The sequence below is a fragment of the Cibotium barometz genome, chromosome 47 (assembly GCF_041138505.1).
Source record: "Cibotium barometz isolate CiBa-2024 chromosome 47, ASM4113850v1, whole genome shotgun sequence".
Lineage (NCBI taxonomy): Eukaryota > Viridiplantae > Streptophyta > Polypodiopsida > Cyatheales > Cibotiaceae > Cibotium > Cibotium barometz.
Window position 1 is genome coordinate 19,946,908 of NC_141092.1, and position 13,952 is coordinate 19,960,859.

Consider the following 13,952-nt stretch of genomic DNA (forward strand, 5'->3'; position numbering starts at 1 on the left):
GTTGAATTAGAAAGTCATGGCTGGTAGTAGTGATGTCCACATGCAAAATCTTTCAACACATTGTCGGTATTCACTGAATGCAACCCGGATGGCTGCCAAGTGTATGAAAATTAACACAGAGTAGATAATAGCGAAAGTATGATGGTCGATGTTGTTAAAGACACTGTAGATACTGCTACACACCAAATCTTTGCTGTTACATAGCCAAACACCCAAAATCGAGCAAAACCAATCCAAAATGATGCCTCTAAAACGTCTGCAGAAACCTTGCGGTGCCTGAAACGTGCCCGAATCGTGCCGCGAACCCCAAAAATGTTGTATACTTTGTATACAACATACTACAGTATACACCTTCTTTTCTTAAGAGGATATCTCAATCAGAGATCCAAAAAAAAAAAAAGATCGTGAAGAAAGAGACAGACTACTAGATCAAGTGTCAAGGAAACTAGCTCTGATACCAATTGTTAGAATTAGGGTTAGGATTGCAACAATGCACACACAAGATAGAGAAGCTTGAGAGGACACCTCACTAGATTAGAATGAACAAATGTATACATGATACAAAAAGATAACTATACACCCCAAAATGAGTAGATAAGAGGATATACATACGCATGGGAAAAAAAACCTCATAGTAGTGAGAAAAAGTACCCCGATGATCCTAGGTATGTTCACACATCACTACCATATAATACTACAGATGGAGCAACATACACATATACAAGACGCCACCTATATGTACTACCTCCGCTAAGACATACCACTGTGTAGACAATACGTTTAGAATTTCCATTCACCTCTTATATCCTTAAATCTAAGGCTCAAAAAAACTAATTTTGTACGACCATGTGTTGCACTTGATTTTTCAGTTTGTTGGTGGTGGAGAAAGAGAGGGATTTAGAAGTACACTTTTGGCAAGGTGGTGTGAATCTAAAGCTGAGTGGAAAGCAACACAAAAAAAAAACCATTTTTTGTAGACCATGGCATAGCTAGAGCTTGAAGCATGATGGAAGTTTTGGGCAGCAGCCCCACTTCCATCATGCTTCAAACCTAAACTTAGCCTTTCTCTTCTTGAAAGGAGGACTCCAACCCTTTTTCATGCAACCCCTTTCTCTCTTATTCAAGGTTGTGTTTTTTTGTTTTTGTTTCATATACATAGACACTTGTGTGAGATCAAAGACCTATGCAACAATTAATAAGAGTGATGATCGTTCACAAAAAGGCTGATCGTGAACCTATCCCAAAACCCGCCAAAGTCATACATAGACACTTGTGAGATCAAAGACCTATGCACATTGTGTTGTCTACACACTCATGCTTTTATTCCTGAGAGTGCAGTTCAGTAACACCCAACACAAATGCAGAACTTCCTCAAGCATTTCTTCGTAGACCTCAAAAGGCACCCATCGTCTTATTGTGCGAGAAGAGTCAACACCTCAACAAGTGCAACTTTTTATCGACTTCATCAGGATTGACACCAAGAGACGCACTAAAAAACAGTTGAAATGGGACACTGACTTTTAAAATGCATGTAAAAGTTCAAATCAAATTGCAAAAACACAATGTACTTCTGTAGTTCAAACAACACATGACTGTTCCACTGATTAGCCTTCTGGTTCCAAAACCCAGACACTGCCCACAGGGTAAGATAGTGGCTGCCTAGGAAAAGAGTGATAAGTTTGCTGGTGCACACCAATAAACAACTCAGCTGCATATACACTTCATAGCTATCAAAGTTTAAACATTCAGGTCTCTCCCTACATAAGAATCAGACATTCAAAGGAGGAGATAGTCCCCAGTCACACCAAATGTCAAAATATCATTTGCAACAATGCAGATGCATGCCAAAGCTGCGTGCTGCACATGTACACAAGCAAAATTAATAACGTCTTCTTGCTGGGCTGCGTGAACGATGCCCACGGGGAGACCTGTCAAAATTAATTCAGAGATTTAGCTAACGTCTATTGTTAACAGCTATAATTACATCCATTAGCCATACATGATGGTTCGATAATGACTCCCAGCTGAGTATGTTAGCCATGAAAAATGTTATATGGAGTAAACTGTGCAAGTGAGCCATCATCCTCACCTCTTTCTAGCGTTGCGACGCCGAAGAGGCCCACTGCTGAAAGCCCAATCCACTGTTACGGTCTGGGTCAAGAGCTCTGCACCATTCAGTTGATTGATTGCGGCTTGCGCTTCCTGCTTCTTCTCAAATTCTATCAAAGCATAACCCTGGAGACAGGAGTATCACAATGTCAGAGAGCTACCAAAAAGCACACTTTGCTTTGCAACCACAAACTGCCAAACACTTCATGTAAGCAAATTCTTTTCCTCAAAAAAACACTATTTAAGTGTGTTAGCAAAGGCAGAAAGGCATGTGAGCACATGCATCATTTAAAGCATAATTTAAAAAAGCAACGCACTAGTAATTAGATATACTACAAGCATGCAGTAAACATGAGCTTGATCATGCTTGGTCAAACCAGTTCCGCCATTGGTCTACCCATATGCTCTTATTTTGCATCATGCATGTGATCCTATGATGCAACCCTGTTCAAAGTAGTTGTACCTAGCAACATCAGAAATTGTGCATCTTTCAGCAAAACCAGTAATCAGCTTTGAACAAACAAGAGCCTGAGTCCAAGGCTATTTTTCTGAACATGTATCCTCTTGCAGCATAACGTCTTCAGCAAACACCAGAGATATCTTGAAGATCCTAAATAGCACCCTAGCCTGATTTCTCATTGTCTAAGCTTTGTCTCCCTCTGTACAACCACATGCATTCTATCTACAACTTTCAATAGCCCAATTATGGGTGGCAGCAATAAAGGGTGCTTTCAAGAGCTATCACTTGTCCACAGCAGGAAGAGAAGAGGAATTTGGAAAAAAAAAACCCTTCGTCTGCTATTGCACATGTAGCTTTCCCAATCATAAGCTAACTAAAGCACAGGTTCCGCTATCCAAAAAGGAGCTTTATCAATAATGTATATGCATGACGACACTACCTTTTGTGGCAGTTCATCCCTGCAACAAATCTAGCCCTAGGGATCAGAAGAAACATTTGTGCTTCAAAGTTATTTGATTAACAACACTTGGATTTCTCTTTGCCGCCTGACAATATACTAGACTACATACAAACACCAAAAAATTATTCTATTTTGCGGAAGAATCAACTTGAAGATCATCAAAAAATCTGCCTCATAAGCAATACTTGGAGGAAACAGCTTATGAATTCCTTGATTTCCAAATGACATACATGCTGGAAATGTCTTCAGAATTGACATAAATGATTCTTCAGATGATGGAAAGCCAGCAACAACACATCAGAAGGGTTGGAAAGAGTAACAAAAAGCACACGCCAAGCACATCGTAAGATTCCCTAAACACAAGCAACAAGATTAGTACCTAGTAAAAGGAGTGCAAGCTAGCTCACCTCCCAACCGTAGGTCTGAATCCATAACCGCCTTGGGCTAAGGCTTCCATGGACCATGTCCCAAGCCTCCCGCCATCCGACCACACTGGTGGGATACAAAACCATACAGTCATCCACACAAATACGCTCACACCACTTATATAGCCTCAGTCAACCTATAAATAGCCATTGACTCATAAATAGTTGTAACTTATGGGATAACACTTATGAACCATATTCACCCCCTGCTGCACTAATCCTCAAGGTCCCCTAACCCCACATTAGGCCCCACTAACCATGTGGTTAGCGTTAGGTATCTATCATAACCTAAGACATTTCCACTCTTGGAAATGAATCCGGAATTGTTGCAGCTCACATTGCCCATCTTGTTGCATGCACGGAAGCCTTGTTGTACTGATCCACAGCCCTAAGCCTGATTAAGAACAAGATGCTGATTTAAACATGATTAAGATAGAGGAGAGAGAAGAAGAGAGAGATAGTTGGTGTTCAAGGTTTTCTGTATTTAATATGGTACAAAAAGGTGATTGAATGCTTGTACATGGTTAGGCCCTTGGTCAGCCCCAAAGGGGTTGCACTCTGGCCCCTACATAACTCTGAATGACTTCCATGCTTGATGAACTGATGAATGAACTGAATGTCATGACTGAAATGATGTATGCTTTTATATGTGGAAGATGTTGGTCAGCCAGCAGATACTGTTGTCGGCCAGCCTTGGACTAAATATTCAGGACTTTTCCTGATAAATGCTGTGCTTTATGGCTGCTGTCGACTGGCTGCTTGGACTCCTGCTGGCTGCCGACAGGGTTCCCATCAGGGTTAGTTCCGTACGCCGTACGACTGAAACCGTACGTACCTGCCGTACCGTACGGTACCGTACGGATTCGTACGATACCGTACGATTTTTTTTGTGTTGTTGTTGTTGTTGTTGTTGCGTGGAGCAATTTTAGTCTTCTAGAGAGCCATTCATCGCCCTTTGCAGCCTATAGGGAGCTGTTTGTCAGGAGCGTGTGCACTTGCCATTGCCATATTAGGCAAGCGATCATATTGCCTGATGAGGAGGAGGAGGCAATCTTCATGGAGCTCTATAGTGAGCTTGTGGCAGCACATACTCGCAGCACCAGGAGTCAGCATGGACGGGGCCGAGCAGTTGGAGTTCATAGGCCTCCGCCTTCGGCATCGGCAAAGGGTGGCCTTCGCACATATGTGAGGCGGGGATCCTCGAGCTCCAATCCCCGCCTTCATGATGATATTCCATTGCCCCCTCATGATGATACCCCACTGCCTAGAGAGCCCTTGTTTGATGATGATGGCAACCTACTTAGCGAGAATGATCCCCAGAGTGTCTCGTCCACCTTCGAAGAGTCCTCTTCAGAGAACTCTCTTGATGGACACTCTAGTAGTGATCATGTTGATGATCATGGAGATGTTGGTGATGATGTAGACTTTTGATATGTTATAGCTCTCTAGGCATTGGGCATCTATCTCCTTCTAGCCCATCGATGATGTATTGTAGTATGTAGTATCATGTATGGACGCATGTTGGCGGTCGCCCATGCCATGAGTTTTTGGCCTATCCTTTTGTAGCAATTTTGTACTCTAATGGCATGATGACATTATGTTCATGGTTCTACTATTTTGTAACTTCTTGTCTACAATTTTTAAGTTTAGGAAGTATTTTTTTTTAAAAACGTACTAATATCGTACCGCACCTCAAAAAATTTTAAGGTACCAATTAGTACCGTATTTTATCGTACCGTACCGTATCGTACCTTTCGTACTAACTAACCATGGTTCCCATCCATCCTTGCTGATGGTGATGATGATGATGATGATGATGATGATGATGATGATGATGTGGATGTTGACGTTGATGTTTATGTTTATGTTGCTATTGATGATGCTCTAAATGCTGACTTAATTAGGGATTCTACTGTTCATGCTCAAGATTAGCTATGAACGGGCAATACACAAGCATTCCTTCGGAAAACTTCCTCGACAAACACTCCTCCAGCATAAGACTGCGCTCTACCCTGAGCTCATATGAAAGAATCCTGCAGTGATCGGTATCTCTTACGTATCCGTAAAGAAATCTCTAACGGCGGATACCCTGAAGTCACATTGTTACCGGGGATCTATCATTCGTACATAACATAAACGAACTGGAACCAGTCGTTGAATGCTTAGTACTCATGTAGGCAAACTCGACCATTGGGATGATATATCCTCTCTGCTCCCTGATAAGACTGAGGACAATCACCGTGAGCCAGAACTCAAAGTCAATCATCGAATGACCAAAAAACTTCAAGTTCCTCTCAAACACTATGTCAAGGTAATCGTGATGCAAAATTACGCCAAGTGCTGTTTTGGGCGTAGGTAGAACTAGTATAACTCCCACCAGTCAACACATCACCACATAGTCCTAGACATCTACCCCTATCAGAAGCTAAAACATCTGTCTCATTAAGGGCCAGTAAAACTACACGTGTGACGTTGTAGATCCTAGCGTCCCATGTTGGAATAATCGGAGTCTTAGTGGTGTGAAAGGTTTAAAGCCTTGGTGTGAACCACCTCTTATTAAGAGAATTAAAGATAAGGGCACCCTGGTGCCTAAAAAAGCAAGGTCATGGGTTGTATTTCATTCTTGCCAAAGTAATGAGTATCGATTGAGTTCTTGCCATCTTGCCTCTCTCTCTCTCTCTCTCTCTCTCTCTCTCTCTCTCTCTCTCTCTTTGGGAAGAGTGCATAGGCTCGAGATCAGTTCATCGAGGTGTTTCTATAGCCGTGTACAGTTCAGCCAACCTCCGATCCTCCGAGATCTTGCGTTTGGCTTATCTACAGTCCACAGTCATTCTCTCTAAAGAAATAAAGCAAATACTATCTCGTTATCGGGATAGGGGGCCCTTCAGTGGGTAATTCGGGACCCAATCTGGTGTACAGTTCTCATCTCTCTCTCTCATATCTTTTTAAAGTTTGAAGTATTAAAGTGGATTACAAAGACTTCCTCTACATATCACATTGGTATCAGATTCAGATTGTCCACACACACCATATCCTAGCGTGGGGGCATCCTTGGATGGTTAGATTGCGTTCCGGCACGACCACCGCCTTCAGCATCATGTCTACAGAAGAGAGTACTCATCAGCCGGAAGACGTCTCCCCAAAGGAGACCTTGTTCTTCCGCCTACAGCAGACACCATAGCTCTTCTTAGAGCTCAGAACCAGCTGCTCATGGAGCGTCTCCAACTCTTGGAGGCAGCAGCAGCAGCACGTCCTTCTACACCTCCAACAGCATCTCCCTCTTCTTTCAGATGGAACAACAAAGGAGAGAGGACGAGGCCCGAAGGAAAAGAGAAAAAGCAGAAAGACGGGACTATGAGGAAGCCTAGCACATCACTTAGGGTTATCTGAGCAGGCTAAGATGGAGCAATTCATTCGTGGATTGGACTCTAACATTCGGTTAAGAGAATCATTCATGCATGTAGAGTCAGTAGAAGCCTTAGGGTTTACATCAGAAAGCACTCTGTATCCTGCATAATATGCATTCATATGCCTGTGCATCATTTAGAACATCCTAGAAGCCTTAGGAAATTTATTGGGATTTATCTGGTATTTTTTCCAACCTCGATCACCTGTGTTACAGTGGGATTCTCAGGACTTCAGCATGATGCAGCACGTAATTTTTTGCAAGATATGCAAGAAATGTTACAAGTTGCGAAGGAATCTATTAGAAGTGCTCAAGACCGAGAGAGATTTTATTCTAATAGACATCGTTCACCCAGAGAGTACTCTGAAGGAACGATGGTATGTTTGCGAGTTCCGAAAGATTCCGAGACATTACGGACAAGTCAATCTCCGAAATTATCCCCTAGATACTGTGGACCATTTCATATTACACGACGGATTGGTTCAGTTGCATATGAACTGGATTTGCCTTCTCATGTGAAAGTTCATCTTGTATTTCATGTCAGTAGACTGAAGGAAGTACTGGGTGGAACAGACTAGTTAGTTACTCCTCAAGAAATCATAGATGTCGAAGACATGACATTTGTTCCACAACACGAACCTCAAAAGATTCTTGGATTTCATGAAAGAAGATTGCGTAATACGCTTATCACGGAATACAAGATCAAGTGGAAGGATCATGTTGAGGAGGACGCTACATGGGAGACATTGACTACTCTTCAGAGAGATTACCCTGGCTTTTTAGTGAGCTCTTAGAGGAAGGGGAGTATGTCATGTGCACAGTGTGTATCTACCGTGTGCTACACGCACACAAGACTAGCTTCGAGGTTTGGGGAAGCTTGGAGCTAGGCAGGCTGATTGGCGAGCTGAGTTAGGGATAGACTAACGGGCAGGCACCCAAGTATGGACGGGCGGGCGCCCAAGTGTGGACGCCCGATAACCGACCAAGAGCCTATAAAAGGGTGGCCAAGGTTAGTCATTAGTCATATAGAGTCTCACATGTTTTGTGAGAGCTCTATGGTCTGGAGCCTGGATCTAGTGCAGACGTGCACCTGCTTTACGCAGCCGAGGCCGGCAGCAGTCTCGAGGCCCGTGAGGGTAGCTTCGTGGCAGTATGGGACGTCGCGAGGTAGAGATTGGTCGGTACGTCAACCTAGTTAGCTCAGCTCGTGGCTCGGTGGGGACAGCCAAGTGTGTGGGCTTACCCTCGGCTGTCATGGATGGGTGGTGCGTCAAGCCTGCACCCCCTTTTTGCTTGTTTGTTTGCAGGTTTTGAGTCTCGTACCAGGAGCGTTCTACAAGAAGATCTATGGGGATTTGACACTGACACATCCAGTGCTCCTACATCACAACGACGACTCCAAACTGTTTTCCAAAAGAGAAATCACATCACAACAGATCATATCATACAGTCAACACACCTGTACCAACCCTCTCTGCCTTCCAAGGGTACTATCCATCTCACTCATGGATTCCCGAACCCTTGTCCAATCAGGAGCAAGACTGTACCAAACATGTGTCCATTGTTGTACCCACTGCTTGCATGTTATCTCCTAGAGAAACCATAAACACATGTTTCCTCGAGAAAACTACGACATGTTTCCACATGAAACCCATAGGTCTGTTTCCCCATTGAAACCTTTATCCTGTTTCCCCATTGAAACCTTTATCCTGTTTCCATACATAACCATTCACAGCTCCATTCAAAAACAATGCCAACAATGGCATACATCCGGTTACCTGTTCCCTCTTGAAACATCTGGAACATAAATATGCCCAAAACTGTAGGTCCCTCTGTTCCTTTCAAGCGGGAAGAAAGCAATCTGCTCTATGAACATGCACCCATGCGAGCTTGCATCACTTCCATGCCCGGAAACACATCCAGGTGACCTGTACTTGCAGCCAACCAAAACAGCCCATAGACAGCCTCAGCAGTCCCGGCTGTGTACATCCTTGAGCCCGACTTGTTGGCGAAGAAAGAGAAAGACAGGGACCTGCAGTCCTGCGCCTCCCTTCCTACAACCATCTGCAGCTCAACCAGCCCGCCAATCCTCCCAAGAGGAGAGCACGTACCTCTGCTGCATCTGCCTGACCAGCCCTCCCTGCAAAACTGCCCGTTTTTCACGAGAGAGAGAGAGAGAGAGAGAGAAAGATAGAGCAAATTCAGTTCTCCTGCGATCCCCCTTGCGCGTGAGAAAAGCGTGTACTGTTCTGTCCAGCAGCCGCCTACAGTTCCCCTTGTGCGTGGAGAAAAGCATGCACTGCTCTGTCCAGTGCTGCCTGCAGCCACTCGTTTGCCAAGAGAAAGAGAGAGAGAGCATGGCGTGCTGACATCTGTACCTGCAGCGGCTGTTCAGTCCGCCTGCAACCAGTCCAGCAGCCACCTAACACCTTCCCTTCTGCAACCCGTCAAAAGCCTGCAGAGCCTGCTGTCCTTGTAGAGAACCAGCCCACGTGTGGTCCTCTGTCCAGCAGCCGCCTCTGTGCAAAGGAGGAAGCCAACGTGTATGAGCAATCCAGTCCTCCGTATGCCAAGCGAAAGAGGGAGAGAGAGAGAGAGAACATATGCTGTCGCTTCAGCCCGCCAGCCCTCCTTCCGAAAAAACATACGCGTGCCCTGCCCGCCATGAAAAGCCACCTCTATGCTGCAGCCCAACTTCCCCATTGGGGTGTTGGGTGTGCCTTGAATGATGGTGTGCCTTGCCCTTACGGAACTCGGTGCACGAGGCATCTATGGCATGTGCACAAAAAGCAATCAAGAAAATGGAGAAATGTCGAGACGAGTCACGACTCGAGAGTTTTAAAATATATTTCAAAATTCAAGCACAATAAGAATAAAATTTCAGCCTGTGTGTAAGGGTCCGGGGAGGTGCAGCAAAGAGAGCCTTGTGGGGGAGAGAGTCTAGAGAGAGAGAGAGAGAGAGAGAGACTTGCAGTAGGGGGGAGAGAGAGAGAGAGAGAGAGAGTGAGGGAGAGAGAGACTTGCGGAAGAGAGAGAGAGTCTAGAGAGAGAGAGTGGCAGGGAGAGAGAGAGAGAGAGTGAGTGGCGGGGAGAGAGAGAGAGAGAGAGAGAGAGAGAGAGAGAGAGAGTTGAGCGAGTACAGGAGGGAGAAAGAGAGGGGTTGGCTTGTGCGGAGAGAGAGAGAGAGAGAGAGAGAGAGAGAGAGAGAGAGAGACTAACTTACGATGAGCGAGCACCAGCACGACCAAAGAAGCGGCGAAGCCCAACACGACCAGCCCACGAGCGCCCGCGGCTGAAGAGAGAGCGAGCCGCACGCACGTAAGAAACAGAAGAAAAAAAACATGATGCTAACGTGCGTTCGCCCTTCAATTTTTAACCTACATTAATCAAACTCCCACGTTCACTAACGTTTGGAAACGTTAGGATAGGATCCTATCCAAACTGCGTTAGTGAACGTTTGGAACGTTTCAAACGTTTGGATCCTATCCAAACTGCGTTTGGATGCAACCTTGGTGTGCATGCTTGACTTAGAGATTTCATAGTTGTATGACTTGTATTTTTGGGTTGATAGCATTGCCATGACTAACCTTGGCAGCCTAAGACACCTACCTGCCAACCCATGTGTATGACCCTACCTTCTAAAAAGTGGTCGGAGTTTTGTAGGTCACCAAAATTGGGCCAAAAGCAATGCCCAAATGTTGGTTTGGGACTTACAAGAGTGCTCACACACATTTTAAGACTAGCTTCAAGGTTTGGGAAAGCTTGGAGCTAGGCAGGCTAATTGGCGAGCTGAGTTAGGGATAAACTAACGGACGGGCACCCAAGTATGGACGGGCGGGTGCCCAAGTGTGGACGCCCGATGACCGGCCAAGAGCCTATAAAAGGGTCGCCAAGGTTAGTCATTAGTTCATAGAGTCTCGCGTGTCTTTGTGAGAGCTCTACGGTCAGGAGCTTGGATCTAGTGCAGACGTGCACCTCCTTTATGCAGCCGAGGCCGGTAGCAGTCTCGAGGACCGCGCGCTTCGTGGCGGTATGGGACGTCACGAGGTAGAGATTGGTCGGTACGTCCATCTAGTTAGCTCAGCTCATGGCTCGGTGGGGACAACCAAGACTAGTGGGCTCGCCCACGGCTGTCAAGGTTGGGAGGTAGGTCAGGCCTGCACCCTCTTCATGTTTGTTTGGTTTGTTTGCAGGTTTCGAGTCTTGTACCAGGAGCGTTCTACGAGCTGATCCTATGGGGATTTGACACTGGCGGGTTGTGGGACAGCTGTGAAATTGTACAAGAAAGTTGTACAACCTGTGCAAAAACTCTAAATCGGGTTTTGTCGTCTAAAATCGGCTGTCAAATTGAATGGGCAAGCTGTACGACCTGTGCAAAAACCTTAAATTGGGTTTTATCGTCTAAAAATCAGCAAAACATGTATTTGAAAGCACTTGAAGGCTCATGAAGACATAAGAAGGCTCTCAAAGACGTGTGAAGAATCAAGAAGGCCTGTGATATGAAGGCATTTGATAGTGCATGGAGGCCCCTTGGAAGATCTTGGAGTTAAAAGATTGAAGACTAGGGACCGTTTCAAGGTATCCTTGCTCTTGTGTGCAACTAGAGCATGGCCTAAGAGATCCACACGAGGCATGGTGTGAAGCTTTGGAGGTCTCCTCCTTGTTTAGTGACTTGGGGTGGTAGTGGTCCTCTGCCCTTGCTTCGTGGCTTGGATCAGGATCTTTGTTTGATTCATGCATATGGAAATCTGATGCATGGCAGCGTCAAAGCTTGTACATTAAATACTCTTGTGGAATATAAGAATTCCGCCGCCGGGGGGGGGAGGGGGGGGGGAGTCAGCCCGTTACCTCCCCGGTGTAGATCATCTATTAAGTATTAGTGTTTTGGACCAGCTGCGTTACAATGCCCGCAGTTTCATGTTGCCTATTTGGCAAGATGTCAAACCTACCTAAGCACTCTCCCACTCACCATCTGGCCATATATGGCCCATCCCATGTGTCCAAGTGGGCATCTATGCTACTCATTCTCAACACGGCTTCTCCTCATAAAGAGACTTACAACACAGAGCTAGCCAGTTTCTATGCAATCAACATGACGAGAATGACGCCTTCAGGGATCAAAAGAAACCTATGCTGTTTGTGTGTCTGAAAAGTGTCGTACAGACCCTCCAATTGTCATGTTCAAGAAGGCAATGCTCTATAGGCTCCTCGCAAAAAGCTAGAGCTTGTGTTAGCTACCGCACTTTCTTTCCTAAATAAGTGTTTCTGAATTTGTAAGCTCATCAAATGTCCAAGCAAGACCCAATAAAAAACACTACTGATGTTGGCAACACGTTAAGATGCGATACTCTTTCTCTTGAAGATGACAAAAAGTACCTTCACGAATCCTGTTCTCCTGTCTAAGTTGAGATGCAGGTTCTTTATCTCCCCAAATTCACCAAATAGTTCATGTAGATCGTCCTCCTGCGCCTCTTCATGCACCCCGGTGACCAAGATTATCCATCCTTCAATGGCTGTGAAATATGGATTAAGGGACAACATTATACGAACCCAACTTCATAAAAACCTAAATATATCCACTCAGCAAATACATTCACATACTATGATGCTGACACAATTTTTTATGGTAGCTCATATGTGCAAGCACTTATAGAACCTAATTTCGAGAAATAACCCTAAATTTTCTGCAAGAAATAGTAAGCCTAATCATTGTCCTTCTGCAAGATGAGTTTCTTCTAAACCGTAATTTTAGGTGCAAGAACAATTAAAATTTATGCCTGGTTTACCCCGCAAGCAAGTTCTTTGCTCTCACTTTTCTACAAGCAGAGGTAAACCCTAATTTGTGCAGGAAAAGAAAAAGTTGGGGGGGATACAGCGCTGTGGTCCAGGACCGCCATCTGAGAAGAGCGATTCGAACTCTTTTCCAGCAAATCGGTTGGAACGTTCCGGGTCTGCTCTGTCGCGGAAGCCCCGGCCCTTGGTCTTCTTGGGGGCTCCTCCAGCAGTCTGCGAGGTGCCTGCGGTGCCTCCCGTGATGGTGGACTTGAGCTTGGGGGCAGCAGGGACCGGGGCCGCTTCTCCCTCCTCCATAGCTGTGTCCTCATCCAGGAGATCGTCTTCCACATCGGGCTCAAAATCCACTGCATCCACCTCCGGGGCCGCCATTGCCAACTTTACTAGGAATCCTTTTCAAAATTAGGGCTTTTGCCGACTTTAGGTTTTTTCTGCAGATTAGGGTTCTGTAGGATTCTGCGAATTATGGTTTACCAGCTCTCTAAAACTGCACCTGTCTCTGGAATCTTGGATTCCAGTCTCAAGCCCTCAATAGCTGGGTGTTGCCATGGTGAAAAAGCTTGACACTAAATCTTGAAACTATAATATTATTCACAACTAATTTTTGAGGGTGCTTATTTATTCACTCCAACACATTAAGTTGTTTTTATAGGGTTCTTATACCAAGGTTTGAAAGTTTACCAATAACCTTAGTACGAGATAAATTTAGGAGATAATTATAAATTCAAGATTTAAAAACTAAGCCACGAACTTAAAAAAAAATAAAACACGAAATGAACTTGCAAATAAATTAAGTAAGCCATGAATGAAAAATTCAACATTCAACGACAAGAATTTGCAAATAAGCATGATGAAAATAGTTGTTTCTATTTATAAGTATGAGGACATGTAAAGTACAAGCCATAAACCTAATACCAAAAACCCAATCTAGCCGAAAACACCAATTTATTACAAGGCAAAATCACAATCTACAGGAAGCAAGCTTCTTCCTCGAGATGAGGCCCACAAATTTACAGACTTCTAGTGAGAGCGGAACAAACTCATCTTCATCCACAATTGCTTTTTTAAACTTGTATGCTCTTTCCCAAACAGAAAGATAGGATGCAGAATAGTTTTCTTATGAGACTGATTGTTTTGCTCATCATCAATGACAATAGGATTACCACGACTACCCAGCTCTACATTATGGTTGCCATGCACATCTTCATCGCTTTGTCCTCCATCAACACCTTCACCTTCATCATCTTCATCATCTTCTCTATTGTATTGTGCAAGTAGAGGATTGAAGTATCTATAACC

At 44.7% G+C, this 13,952-nt stretch overlaps 1 protein-coding gene across 1 annotated transcript; it reads right to left on the reverse strand.

The window, feature by feature from the left end:
- Positions 1-1,526: 1,526 nt before the first annotated feature.
- On the reverse strand, positions 1,527-13,250 carry LOC147611485 (RNA-binding protein Y14A-like). The gene is made up of 4 exons (XM_086784576.1): positions 12,734-13,250; positions 12,237-12,373; positions 2,090-2,235; positions 1,527-1,928 (listed from the first exon to the last, which is right to left on the reverse strand). The coding sequence occupies exons 1-4, from the start codon at positions 13,023-13,025 to the stop codon at positions 1,880-1,882; spliced, it is 624 nt and encodes a 207-aa protein (XP_086640702.1). The 5' UTR covers positions 13,026-13,250; the 3' UTR covers positions 1,527-1,879.
- Between the last annotated feature and the right edge of the window lie 702 nt (positions 13,251-13,952).